This window comes from Propithecus coquereli, unplaced genomic scaffold (assembly GCF_000956105.1).
Source record: "Propithecus coquereli isolate 6110/MARCELLA unplaced genomic scaffold, Pcoq_1.0 Scaffold126, whole genome shotgun sequence".
Lineage (NCBI taxonomy): Eukaryota > Metazoa > Chordata > Mammalia > Primates > Indriidae > Propithecus > Propithecus coquereli.
In genome coordinates, this window is record NW_012136747.1 from 4,911,033 (window position 1) to 4,924,161 (window position 13,129).

Sequence of the window (13,129 nt, forward strand, 5' to 3'; positions counted from 1 at the left end):
AAGGCGGCCGTGGCATGAGGCTGCAGGGCACTGGCAGCTGAGGTCGTCTCCGTTTATTGTTGGCGAGGAAAATCTTCGCAAGTTAATACAGTGTGATCTTTTCCCAGAGGTGTGTTGAGGGAAGGAGGCCTAGAGGCGTCCCAGAGATAGCTTATAGCAACAGTGCTTTGACAAAGGGCTGCCGGGCACATTCCCTGGGGGAAAAGGGGGTTGTCCCCATCACTCCTCCTCTCCTACAGCCGTCCCAGTGGGGCGAGTGGCTGTCAGTCCTCAGGTGGGAATGCGTTGGGGAAAGGAGACAGACTAGTGGTGACCACAAATGGGCACGGGCCCCCACCCCCTGGCCCTGGGGTCGGGGAGGAAGGCTACATTAGGGGTCAGACTACAAGTTAAAGAACCAGGATTAGCACCGTCCCTAGACTGATGATCAGGAACCAGAGGCCCTTCCTGGGGGACTCAGCACTGGGGGAGTCCCGCAGGCACCACCTGCCCCAGCATGGCCCTGGGAGGTGAGGTTCCCCAGACAATGAGGGGAGACGATGAGGAAAGCGCCCTAGGACTCTGAGGAAGAAAGGGAGGGCAGGGATTTGCCCTTGAGGGCCATAGTGTCTGACAGCACAGACCACTCAGCAGCGAACCCAAACTTAACGAGACACTTCACAAATAGAGCTCCTGAGTGAGGAGACCCTGGGAGTCAGGGGCGCCCGCACTGGACAGGAAGACAGAGACTCAGAGCCAGGGCTGGGGCAGGAGGAAGCCAGTGTTGCCGAGCCCAGCTTGCTGGCCTGCCAAGAGGAGCAGAACCCTGGAGGTGGGAGACCCAGGCCAGAGGTCACCACGGGCAGAACTCTGAGAGCCAAGAATCCCAGCTGGATGTGGCACAGAGGGAGGAGGGACCAAGCAGCTGCCGCATCACGGCAGGGGATGGGCAGGACAAGGGAGCAGACGTGCTCGGCCGCTGCTCCTCCCTGGACGCTGGAATCCGTTTGCCCCTCAGGTCAGTCACCACATCGGGAGTCATTGGAATCAGACAGGGAGGGGTGAGTCACAGCTGCCTGGGGCTCAGAGAGGAGGGAAGAGGATTCTTTGGCCCAGCCTAGCTGGAGGACCCTGAGGAGGGAGAGGCCGTCACCTAGAGGCTCCCTTCCCTTAAGTCGCCTTTCCTCTGCACTGATCTGAGGGAGGTGCGTGACCCCCTCCGGCAGAGCGCAACCCAGGGGCTGGTCCGGGAGCGGTGGCAGTCCCTGGCTGGCTTCCCTCACTGTTAGCTCTTGTCCCCGGGGGACTTGCTCTTGGTATCACGCTTGTTTCCTAGCAGTTTCAGCACCTTCATGGTCTTGAACTTCCCCTTCTTCTTGCCCTCGGGTTCAGCCTCCTTCTGGAACTCTGCAGCAGAGAAAGGGGAGCACTTAACAAAGTGGGGAGGCCCGAGGCAGTGACGCAGGCCTGGGCGTGTGGCCGGCAGGGGCCTGGCCCGGCCCCATACCTCCCGTGTGGAACCCTAGACAAGTCACTTCACCTTTCCCAGCCTCCCTTTCTTCATCGAGAAGATGGGACCCTACCCTCTCCCAGGTTTTGGCAAGGACCAGGAGATAAACACACACGAGAACAACTTGGCAACTCTGGAGCCTGGCAGCCATTTGTCTACCAAAGGCCCAATTCACTGAGGCTGGTGCTCACAGCTCTGTGGGTTACAACACAAATGCTGACTGTCGAAGCTAAAAGAAACCTCAGAAATCATGCCCAAGCCCATAATTTCATAGACAAGGGAAATGTGGGCCTTTGAAATGGACTGATACCAACTGAGCTCTTTGGAGGGCCAGGCCCTGGGCTAAGTGCTTTACAGGTTACCTCGGTAACCCTCAGTACGTGCCTGGGAGGGGGCCAGTGTCACCCCCATTCTGCAGATACAGAGTGAGACCGGAGTGGTGGAGCAGCTGGCTCAAGTCACCCAGCTAATACGTACCAGAGGTGGGACGAGAACCCCACAGTCTGACTCTGGCCTGAATCAAGACTTAACCACAAGGCCACAAACTGAGTCACTGGTGGAACTAAGATCAAAACCCAGATCCCCTGACTCAAGTCCAGTGCTCTTTGAACCATTCCAGGCACCATCTGATCCCCACAGACCCCACCCAAACCAGCTGCAGCCCTCAAAGAGGAACACACAGCTTAAGACAAACCCACCCTGGGAAAATGCCCCCCATATGCCACAGTCCTGCCTGTGGGATCTGGGCACCCCGTGGCCTTCCTCCAAGCCGGGCCACAGCCTTCCTCGCTGAATGCTGGCCTCCCTCACCACACACGGCCCCCCCAGCAAAACAGAGGCTGGGAGTTTGTGCACAGCCACCCCTGCAGCGCCTGCTCCTACCTCCCCCTCGCCTGCCCCGTCCCTCCATCCCCCAGGCTGCGCTCACATTTCAGGTGGGCCAGAACTCCCAGGAACCAGCCTTATCCCCAGGAGGGGCCTCACCTTTCTTCCTGATCATGGCTTCCAACATCTTGTCTTCCTCTTCTTCCCTGAAGAGAGAAAGGGAAGCTGAGCGTCCCACAGGAAGAAGGAGCAGATAATCCCAGTCCCTCCCAGCCTCTGAGTCTACACTCGGCTGAGCAAGGGGATCACCGGCCGAGGGCAGGGCCGGCTGGGCCCTGGTGTGTAAGGCTGTGACTCGGGCTCTGCCAGGGAGCTGCCCCGCCCATGGGGCCCTAGGCATGGCCTCCCCCAGGACCCCCCTAGCCGGCAGTCCCTCCCTCTGCCATGTCACCTCTGCCGGTCCTCGTCCAGGCAGTTGATGATGGCGTTGCGCTGCTCGATGAGGGTCACAAGCTCCTGCATCAGCACCTTCTCCCGGCCCCGGTCCTCCTCTGTCCAGTCCTTTTCTGCCCAGAGAGAAAAGTTGGGGGCGTGAGTGGTGGGAAAACCACCCCTGCTGGCTGTCAGGGGCCAGTGCCGAAGTGCTGTGGGCCGCTGAGGGCCAGCCCCACGCTGGACACCATGAGCACAGGAAGGAGGGGCCGTTTCCGCAGGTTCCTGGGGAAACGAAGGTTGTGACGGAAGAGACGAAGGTGCCAGGCTGCCCAGCCAAAGCCTGCAAGGGCCCCTTGCACAGCATGTGCCAGAGCGTCCTGCTCGTGTTCACCAGGTGGCTTCTCGCAGGAGGCAGATTTGAGTGGGCCGGAGTGAGGCGCAGGTGGGGAGACAACAGGGAACCCCGGGGTCCTCAGGCAGGAGAAGCAACGTGACCCAAGTGGCATACTGGGACATTCATCCAAGGCCACAGAGGAGAGTAGACTAGAGGCCATGCACACCCGCTGCCCCTCAGGCCTCCTCTCCCCTCAAGACCCCAGCCATCCCACGGGACCACCCTCAGGGGCCCACCTGGGCTTCAGTATTCCCTCCTCCCTGACCCGCCCTGCAGGCCGCAGGGAGGGGTACCCACACTTGGCCTTCCCTCCACAACAGCTGCTGCCATAGGCCTCCCACCTCGAAATAAGTATCCTGAGGCCCCTCAGCCACTGTCACATTCCCTGCCAACATTCGGAAGCAGGTGACCTAACCCACTTCTGGGGACAGGGCAAGGCCTCAGAGTCACCATCCAGGTTCAAATCCCATTCTGCCACTTCTCAAATCTGGGACCTGAGTAAGTGATGTCCTCAGTCTACATGTGGGGAAACTGAGGCTCAGGGAAGTGAAGTTCTTGACCAGTGTCACGCAACAAAGGTGGAGCCAGTATTTGAACCTGGGCAGCCTGACACCCCCAAGCGATGGTCCTTATGGTATATTGGTCTCGGGACCTTATAAACCAGCCTCACCCTCTACAGGCTGACAAGCCCCGGGTGTGCAGCCACCACAGGGCGGGAGAAGCCACAGCAAGCCCAGGTCCAGGCAGAGGCGCTGTGCCCACTCCGGCCACAGGGTGTCGCTGTGGCGCCCCCTGAGTGGTGGCCGCGCCCAGCCTCCCGGAGGTCTGGAGTGACTCACAGATGGCAGCAGAAGCCAGGAACATTCTGCGGCTTCCCCAGGGACACTCCAACCTCCCAAGTTGCCCAGTCAGTGGAGAGGCAGGACCACCGTCCCAGCAGGTAGGAGTGGCCATGTGTGCAGGGACAGGCCCAGGCCAGAGACACGGATAGAAGCCCAGCTCTGTCGCCAGTGGGCAAGTCCCTCAACCTCTCTGGCCTTCCCTTTCTTCATCTAGGAAGTGGGAATGATGGCCCAGGGTGGGCACCATGCCTGGGCCATAGGAAAGTGGTCAAAAGCCCTGGCTCCCAGCTCTGGACTCTCCACAGTCCGTGGTCTCCGTCTGCAGCTGCAGGTCACTGCATGCCATGGCCACAGGACACAGAAGGGGCCTCCCTCACCAAACCCCAACTCAGCCACACAAAAACCATCAGCACCTCAGAGGGTACAGAGAGTTTCCATATTCGCCATCTTCTGGCCCCAAGAATACCCTACGAGTGGTACCTTCCATCCTGTCTAGCGCTCGAAGCCACTGAGCCTCAGTGAGGCTAAGAAACCTGCCCGAGGTCACACAGCAAGTAAGTGGTGTAACACAGGACCGCCTGACCCCACACCCAAATTGGGCTGGGCTGGTCCTGGGCCTGGCATTCGCCAAGAGCCCTTTATGCCCGACACCACGGATGTCCACACCCCCATGCTGTCCATACGGTTCCCTCTCCCACTATGGCTCTGGCTTGCTTACCACCTGTGACGGTCTCTCCTATCCTCAGTGTCCCAGACGGTCCCTCCCACCTCCCCCTCCCCGGCCCTGTCACCAGTCTGCCTGTGCACCCCCCACTGAGGCTCTGACCATCCACTCCCCGCCCGCAGAGGAAGAAGCAGGCCCACTCCGCCATGTCCCCTGCCCCCTCGCCCCAGGGCAGGTGCCAGGGAGTGTGGGTGGCCGTGCTCACCTGGCTTGTTGAGCAGGCACCGGAGCTCGTACTCGACGTCAGCCTGGCGCTGCTCCAGGCTCTGCTGCTTGAAGCTGGGGGTGGGAAAGAGGCGACTACTAACAATTCTGCCCGAGGCCCGGCTGCCCTGCCCTGTGCAGTATGATGGGGGAGGGCGAAGGTTCTCGGTTCTAAGCTCTACACGTTCCGGGAGGGAGCCAGGGCCAAGGGGGTGGGGGGACTCACACATAGATGAGCTCGGACTCCCGCCGCACCAGCAGGTGCTTCTCATGGATGAGCTTGAACCAGTCCACCAGCATGTCGTCCTCACGGCCCTCTGGAAGCCAGACAGTCGCTGAGGCCGGGGCTGGCAGCCACTCCGGGCTCGGCTCCCCACGAATAGAATAGAGGCTCCCACCCCAGCCCCAACCGCCAGCTCCCGCACCATTCGCGCCACCGCGCAGCTTCTCCTCCAGCAGGACCCCACGGTGCTCCAGGGCATCCAGCTGGCGCTCAATGGTGTCCATCTCTCCGTGGATGTCCTCCTCGGGGATGTACTGGTCAGCCTGGACCTGCCCAACAGCACCCTGGTCATCCAAAGGACGGCTGACCCCGCCCTCCACCTGTCCCCCTCTGGCTCAGGCTGCTGCCAGGAGCTCTGTCCCTTATGTCCCTTATTCTGGCCAGCACTGGCCACTGCAGGCTCCAGGGGCCCCGGCCCTGCCCCCATGCCAGCATGGTAAGAAGGCAGGGTCCCAGTGTGGGGAAGGGGTCAGTGTGGGGACAGCCACAGCATGCCACTGGTCCCAGCGTGGACAGACACAGCAGAGGGAGGTACAACTTCCCACCCTTCATGGAAATGCCCCCCTTTCTCTGCCACTCCAGGAAGGATATCACAGTGTCAGTGAGAGTAGCCCTATTATAGAGATAAACTTGAGAACACTCTAATCAGTTTAAGTAGCAGCATATCTTATAAGTGCTTTGATACCTGAACTATTGTTAGTAACAGATTAAACGCACCACATACCACTCTAGATTGCAAAGGGCCAACCTGTTCTAAATCTCCCTCGCTGCAAGTCAGATCTTCCATCTGGGCCACCCAAGAGCCCCCTCTTGAACATCTGAGCGCAGCTGCCCAGACACCCAGCCCCTCCAAACGTCCCACGGGAAACCTGCAGCTGCCAAGGGGAGGGTGCAGGGTCCCGGCCAGCCAGGTCTCCGGGGCCCCCAGCTGCTACCTTGCGTTTGATGAGAGGAAATCCGTGTCCTGGGGCAGGTGGCCGCACTGGCTTGGATCCTTTGGTGGCCTTCTTTGTGGTTGGGGAGGCTGCGGGTGATGGCTTCCGGTTAAAAGGATTCTCCTTGCAGGAAGACTAAAGGCAGGGAGACAGGACGGAGGATAAGTCTGGGAAGGGGGCAGTCGAGACCCCAGCAGGCCAGGACCCCAGGGGCGGGAGGGCCCAGGCAAAAAGAGTCTCCCCAAATCCAGTCTCTGCTGCACTCAGTCATTCAACAAACCTTTCCAGAACACCTCCCACGTGTCAGCTGCCGCGCGGGCTGCTTTTTACACATTCTTGTTTAATTCTCACAGCTGCCCTGCCAAGCGGGTGCTGTCATTCCCACTTCACAGCTGACTCAACTCTAGTTCAGAGAGGTGAAGTAATTTGCTCAAGGCCACACACTTCCCAAGGGCCCAAGCTAAGGCGGGACTGTCTGTGTCAGGGCCTGGGCAGCCACCCAGCATTGAGGAGCAGTGGTCAGAACGTGGGGCCCAGGCGGGACAGGGCTACAGTGGCTGGTTCAGGCCACACGGCCACCTTCTCCCCACTGGGAACTCTGAGGCTCAGAGAGGTGAAGCTGCTCACCAGGGTCACCCAGCCAGGAGTGCAGAAGCAGGACGCTCTCTGGCCGGCAGATGAAGGAGGAGGGTAGCTCCCTCCCTGCCTGAGAAAGCCCCCACCCTCTGCTGCCCAGCCCACCCCCATGCGCCCAGAGTCCAGGCTCTGCATCCTGCCGTCCCTCTGGGGAGACCGCTGTCCTCTCTGAGGCCAGCACAGCGGGGTGGCCCCAACACGTGGGCCACATCAGTGTTTCCCAGCCACTCTCCCCAGCTCATCAGAAGCAGGCGTCATCGTGGGTCCCTTTCAGAGGCCCCACCTGAGGCCCATGGTGCTCCCAGGGCCAGGAGGTGCTCAGCAAACGCTGGCTGCCCCGGTCTACGATAGGGAGTCCGAGGTTTCCAGACAAGGGAGTCAGCCCCTCCCCTCTGTGCCCTGCCCCAGATCTCCTTCTGGAACAATTGTTACCCCTGTGTCGCTGAGCAGACTGTGAGCTGCTGGAGGGCAAGGACAGGGTCTTAATGCAACTGTGCCCAGGGTGTGGCAGTGACAGAGCCTGGGCGAGTGGAAGGGTGGACAGAGGATGTGGGATGAATGGTGGCTGGTGAATGGATCCCAAAAGGGCCAGTGCAGGGGACAGGCAGGTAAACAGGCCCGGAAGCAAAGGACACAGAGGGCCAAGTGGGTGGGCAGGTGGACAGATGGGTGGGAGCTCCGACAGGTCGGGGCAATATGGACAGGTGGATTTGTGCCCCAGTGGACACACTGGGGAATGGGTAGACAGGCACGGACAAGGCCACTCAAGAAATCAGGGACCAGCAGAGATGGAAGGCCCTGGACACCCCTGTCCCGCCGAGACCAGTCGCACATCCACCAGAGACGACGCAGCTTTCGAGGAGGGAGAGAGGGGTACTCACCTTGAGCTGCAGCTGTGGGGACGAGGTTCCAGGGGGAGGCGCAGGGCACGTATCTCCAACCAACAAGAGAGGGGTTGCAGTAGCACCACTGCAGGGCTTGGCTGGCAGGGGAGCTAGGCCGCCCCCGGTCTTGGGGGCGAGGCCAGGGCTGGCTGGAGGCATCTGCGCCACACTGGGCTGCACCAGCTCCCCAGAGGAGGACAGGGAGGAGTTGGCAGAGAGGCTGGCAGAGTTTCCAGGGGTGCCAGGGGCATGGACAGCAGGCTCTGAGGAGCTCTTGGGCACAGCTGGCGGCTCCAGAAGCTCGCCGCCAGCAGTCTGGCTGGAGCTCTCAGATGACAGGCTCTCCACGCTTAGGGCTGGCGACGGCGTGGCCGAGGGTGGCTCCGAGTGCGAGAGGCGGGAGGCGTGGAGAGCTGTACAAACGAGCAAGTGGGCACCTCACAGGGGGCACGACCAGGGCTGCCAGCCTCACCTAACATGCTCCACTCTCAATAGAGCCACAGGAGCCCTGCAAACCCACGCCCTCCACGTCCAGACGGGTCAAAGGCCAGGGAACAGCAAACACACGGCGGGACCAAAGTCGCGAGGTGCAGCCAATCACCCGAGCTCGTCCCACACTCCTCGTGTTCTGCCTGACGCCTGGTGGCACATCTGCGGTCCTCACTCCTTCAGCCAGCAGGGCTGCTGCCTCCACTTCCCCACACACCCCATGGCGCCCCCATGCCTGGGCGCACCCCAAGGCAAAGCCACCAGGGCAGGATGGTGGGACTCTGGCACGTGGAAGGCCAGGGGAAGCGAGGCGGCCTCTCCTCTGCTTCTGACCTGCAGGGCAGAGGTGGGAGGAGCAGGCAGCCCTCACAGCAGTCGGCTGTGCGCCAGGCACTGCCGAGCACCAATTTATCTCCCCACAGATGATGGATGCGATGCTTCCAAGTAGGTCATCTGCATTTTCCAGATGAGGCAACAGGCTCAGAGAGGAGAAGGCACTTGCCCCAGCAGGGGTTGGGGTGGAACCCAGCAGTGTCTGACTCCAGGGCTCATGTTCCCCCCACTGCACCCTGAAACTGCCCACTGCCTTCACTCAAACAGGCCAAGCTCAGCTCAGGGGTCCCAGGGTTCCACTCGGACCATCTGGTCACCTCCAGAAGGCTTTTGGCCCCACTGTCTGAGGGGGTCCCCCTAGGTTGTTGGAGGCAGCCAGACCGCAGCGGTGGTGGAAGGTGAGCAAGCCCAGGGCATAAGAAGAGTGGGAGAAGGTGAAGGCCACACAGCACAGCGAGCCTGGGCGAGGAAGTCCTGAGCGCAAGGCACAGCGCCCGGAGCTGGCCCACCACCATTTCACAGATGCGCAGACTGAGGAAGCTCAGGGAGGGAACAGCTCAAAGCCACTGTACCCGAGTCTCACAGCCAGGTGAGAGCCCACATCACTGCAGTGACAGTGACGGGGTCAGGCAGGGTCAGAGCTGGCCCCTAGTGCGTGCTTCCCATGAGCCCTGTGCTGTGCTAAGCACTTCACTGGATAACACATTTAATTAGCGCAACAGGACAATGAAAAGGACAGAGTCGAGCCAGGCTGTGTGGGTTCAAATCCTGCCTTCATTGCTTAGGCACTGTGAGGCCTCAGGCAAATGACTTAGCCTCTCTGTGCCTCAGTCTCCTCACCTGCAAAGTGACGACACTCACAGGTTGGCTCTAGGATTAAACGAGAGGACGCCCAGGCCTGGCCTGAAGAGGCCTCCCACACCACACCCAGCCTCGTCCTGGGCCGACCCAGGTGCCCCCGGAGTTCCGCCCGTCACAGGGCTCGAGGACAGGCACTCACCGAGTGGAGATGCGCTGGGTGCGCGGGGGGCGGGGCGCTTCTTTGTCTTGGGGCTGCTGGTGGGGGTGATGCCGTACCAGGGGTGCAGGGACTTGGGCGTGGACTCCGGGTGGGCCGGGGCAGGGCTGGTGGCCAGGCTGGGTCCAGACGGGGACTCTTCTTCCTCCTCCTCCTCCTCAAAGGGGTTATAGGGCTTGGGCTCCAGGCTAGCCGCTGGGCTCGGCTGGGCCACCTCTGCCACGCCTCCATTCTCCACCTGCCTGCTGTCCCTGCCTGGCGGCCCAGGGCTGCTGCTGGGCGGGAGAGGGGCCGGCTTCTTCTTTGGCTCTGCCTGCACCAGTGTGATCCAGGGGGGGTCCTTCCTGGGAGCCGGCGTCCTGGACAGAGGCAGGAAGCAGCAGAAAACATTAGCAGAGGCAACGGGTCAGCGTCCTTCCCTGTCTGGGCAGTTTTGAGTCTGTTTCAAAGGGGGTGGATGAGAAATGACACCTTCCTTTCTCCCACCCCAGGCCCACGGGGCTAGTGTGAAGTGAACCATTACAGTCGCATCCCAGCTGGGCCTTCAGGTCACACAACGCTGCTAACTCCACCCAGGAAAGAACCAAAAAGAGGCTCTGCCATTTACTACCTGCGAGACCTGAGAAAGTCACCTGACCTCCCTATGTGTCAGGCTTCCTGTCCACTAAATGGGGACAATAACCACCCCTGCCTCACTGGGTTGGTGTAAGGATCCAGTGAGCTACCGGGGCCAGTGATGGGCGGGGCCCCTGGGCGCTTGCCGAGTACCAGGGACTCCATAAAGGCTGGTGACTAGCACAGCCACGCCCGCCTCGCTCCTCACAGACCGACCACACAGGGAAGCACAGCTCCCAAGGAATAGCTGGGAACAGATGTCCTCCCTGCGCAGCAGGGTCCTGGGGTGGAGGACCTGAGAGCCAGAACTACAGCTGAGCTTTTCCAGGCCTTTCTATGCTGCGCTGCTAAGCCTCACAGCAACTCTAAGAGCGAGGCCCAGCTCTCTCATATAGAGGAAACGGAGCGCCGAGAGGGGAAGGGGTTCCAGAGCTGGCTGTCGCCACCAGGCACTGCTGCCCACAGGAGCAGACACCTGGGGAGCAGATCAGGTGGTGGCGGCAGGAGTCCTCGGGTGAGCCACGGGGGAAGGGGACGTGGGCACAGTCCTCCTTCCCCACCCAGACACAAGCCACCCTCCTGAGCCCGGCCCTGCCCATGCACAGGAAGCCTCGCTCCCCGCCCAGCCCCAGAGCACCCCCATCCCTACCACCAGAACCCCCAAAGCTGGAAAGCCTCGCAGGGACCGACGTACCCCTCAGATGGCTTGGGTGTCCCTCTCGGCTTGGGGACAGGTGGTTCGTGCAGTCTTCCTAGACGGGAACGGAGAGTGAGCCAGGCCTTCATGGGCAGCAGAGACGGGGACCCGGGGCAGCCACAGTGCCTGCCTCGCCAAGGACTGCCCTTCCTTGCCCCTGGCAGGCCATGGCAGCCCCACCTGCACCCACGCGCCTCCCCAGCCTACCCTCAGGGAGATTAGATAAGCACCAAAGGTGACAGAGAACAGTCAGGGGTCAAGGCCAGGACACCGGAGACGGAACCCAAGTCCCCTCAGACACTTCCCCAGCATGGGCAGGAAACATCGTCTCAACTCAGCCCAGATGTCACCTCCTCCTGGAAGCGTCCCCGGACTCCCTAGCGTCCTCATGAATCCCACAACAGCCCCCACTTCCTCCCCATCTTAACAGGACCTCTACACCACTGAAACCTGTGTCTGTGGCCGTCCCGCCCCCACACTGAGGCGCCTTGAAGTCACAAATAGGTCTGAACCGTATCTGTGTTCCCCTGGCCAGCTCAGGACTGGGCTCAGAGCCAGCCTCCAGGAGTGCTGAACAGAACCGAACAAACAGAATGTTCTGGTGCAAGTCCCAGGGCGACCCTGGGAGTCTCTCTGCAACGCCCAGGCCCCCGATGCCCTCCCTGACAGGATGGTAAGTGCTGCCCAGCACACCTCAGGCTACGAGGAGCCTCGTTTCCATGAGCTCACGGAAATCCAGGGAGGTCATGTGGGAACGTCCTGCGATGAGGGGTGGGGGAGAGAATGGTCGCACAGAGTGGGCCAGGGGTCTCCACTGTAGCTCAGACTAGCTCCGGGGCCCACCTGACCCCTCTGCCCTCCCCCAAAGCCCTCCCCTGCCAGGCATGCAGGCTGGGCGTGGAGGTCACCTGGAGAGTGCCTGCGGACGGGCCAGGACGCACAGGAAGGTCACTCATGCGCACAGAGTCCCAGAGACACTGGGGACACACAGGCACATGCGGATGTACACTCACTACACGCCCTGAACTGAAGCTGGCAAGACGCACACGAAAGCACACACAGGACGGGCAGCTCAGAGGCGGGATCCGCGTCTGCTTTGTTCGCGCCGCACCAGTGCACATCACAGTGCACAGAGGACAGACAGCAGCCCTCGAACACTCCAGACAAACAGACACGCCCACCCAGCACCCGGCCCCCAGCCAGGCCCCAGCTCACCGTTCACTAGGCCACTGCCCACCGGCTGCTCCACCGAGTTCTCCTGCTGTAGACTGGAGCGGGGCCGCGGCGTCGGGGGCATCGGGGCTGTGCTCTCAGAAGCCTTCCTGGGGGCAGGTGTGGGGCGGCTAGCCGGGGGGCTGGCCAGCTCCAGGGGTTTGCCAGGAACCCGGGGCTTGGTGGGGATCTGGGGCCGGGCCTTGGGGCTGGCTTTGGGTCCGTCTGCCTCTTCCCCTGCAGCCACACTGGGGCTGGGGCTGCCTCCCAGGACATCCTTGGTTTCTTCCGCGAGTTGCTGCTGGTGCTGCTGCTTTGGCTGTTGGGGGGGCCCTGGTCTGGCTCCCAACCGTGCCCCTGGGCCCAGCCGGGCACAGTGTTCTGCACACACAAAGGTACCTTCCTCAGGTCCATTCCTGTAAGCCCCAGGAACTAGGGTGCTGGAGCACTGCCGACACCTGCCAGGGGACAGGACAAAGGTTGACTTAGCCAGGCAGCCCCGCCCCGACACTGACTACCCCTCCACCAGCCACCAAGGCTGTACTCTCCCTCCCCGCCTCCCAACTGCCACCCCAGATCCTGGCTCAATACCCTGGACTTCCAAGAGGAAAAAGAAAATGGCAACTGTCAGAAACACAGTGGAACAAGAAAATCACATGAAATCAGCAACAGAAATTATGAAACATGTGTTTAGTTTATGCTGCAAGAGGAAGAAGCAAAGGTTCCCCCAAGAGGTATCATCAGTGGGCGTCTGCCACCGTTAGTGGCTCAGGAAATCAAATTAGTGGTTTTCAACCAACCAGGTTTTTTGGGTTGTTTTTTTTTTTTTTTTTTTTGAGACAGAGTCTCACTCTGTTCCCAGGACCAGAGTGCCATGGCATCAGCCTAGCTCACAGCAACCTCAAACTCCTGGCCTCAAGCGATCCTCCTGCCTCAGCCTCCCAGGTAGCTGGGACTACAGGCACACACAACTGAGTCTGGCTAATTTTTTCTGTTTTTAGTTGTTCGGCTAATTTCTTTCTATTTATAGTAGAGATGGGGTCTTGCTCTTGCTCAGGCTGGTCTCGAACTCCTGACCTTGAGCGATCCACCCGCCTCGGCCTCCCAGAGTGCT

General features: G+C 60.9%; 1 protein-coding gene across 1 annotated transcript in view; it reads right to left on the reverse strand.

The window, feature by feature from the left end:
- Positions 1–21: 21 nt before the first annotated feature.
- The window catches only part of MICALL1 (MICAL-like 1), a 25,619-nt gene continuing 12,511 nt past the window's right edge, over positions 22–13,129 (reverse strand). Inside the window, exons 6-16 of the mRNA XM_012638136.1 lie at positions 12,019–12,473; positions 10,801–10,858; positions 9,474–9,850; positions 7,649–8,064; positions 6,132–6,266; positions 5,339–5,465; positions 5,140–5,230; positions 4,915–4,988; positions 2,766–2,880; positions 2,474–2,520; positions 22–1,386 (exon numbers count right to left, since the gene is read on the reverse strand). Of these exons, the coding sequence (XP_012493590.1) occupies positions 1,265–1,386; positions 2,474–2,520; positions 2,766–2,880; positions 4,915–4,988; positions 5,140–5,230; positions 5,339–5,465; positions 6,132–6,266; positions 7,649–8,064; positions 9,474–9,850; positions 10,801–10,858; positions 12,019–12,473 (2,017 nt within the window). The 3' untranslated portion in view covers positions 22–1,264. The remainder of the gene's footprint in view (positions 1,387–2,473; positions 2,521–2,765; positions 2,881–4,914; positions 4,989–5,139; positions 5,231–5,338; positions 5,466–6,131; positions 6,267–7,648; positions 8,065–9,473; positions 9,851–10,800; positions 10,859–12,018; positions 12,474–13,129) is intronic.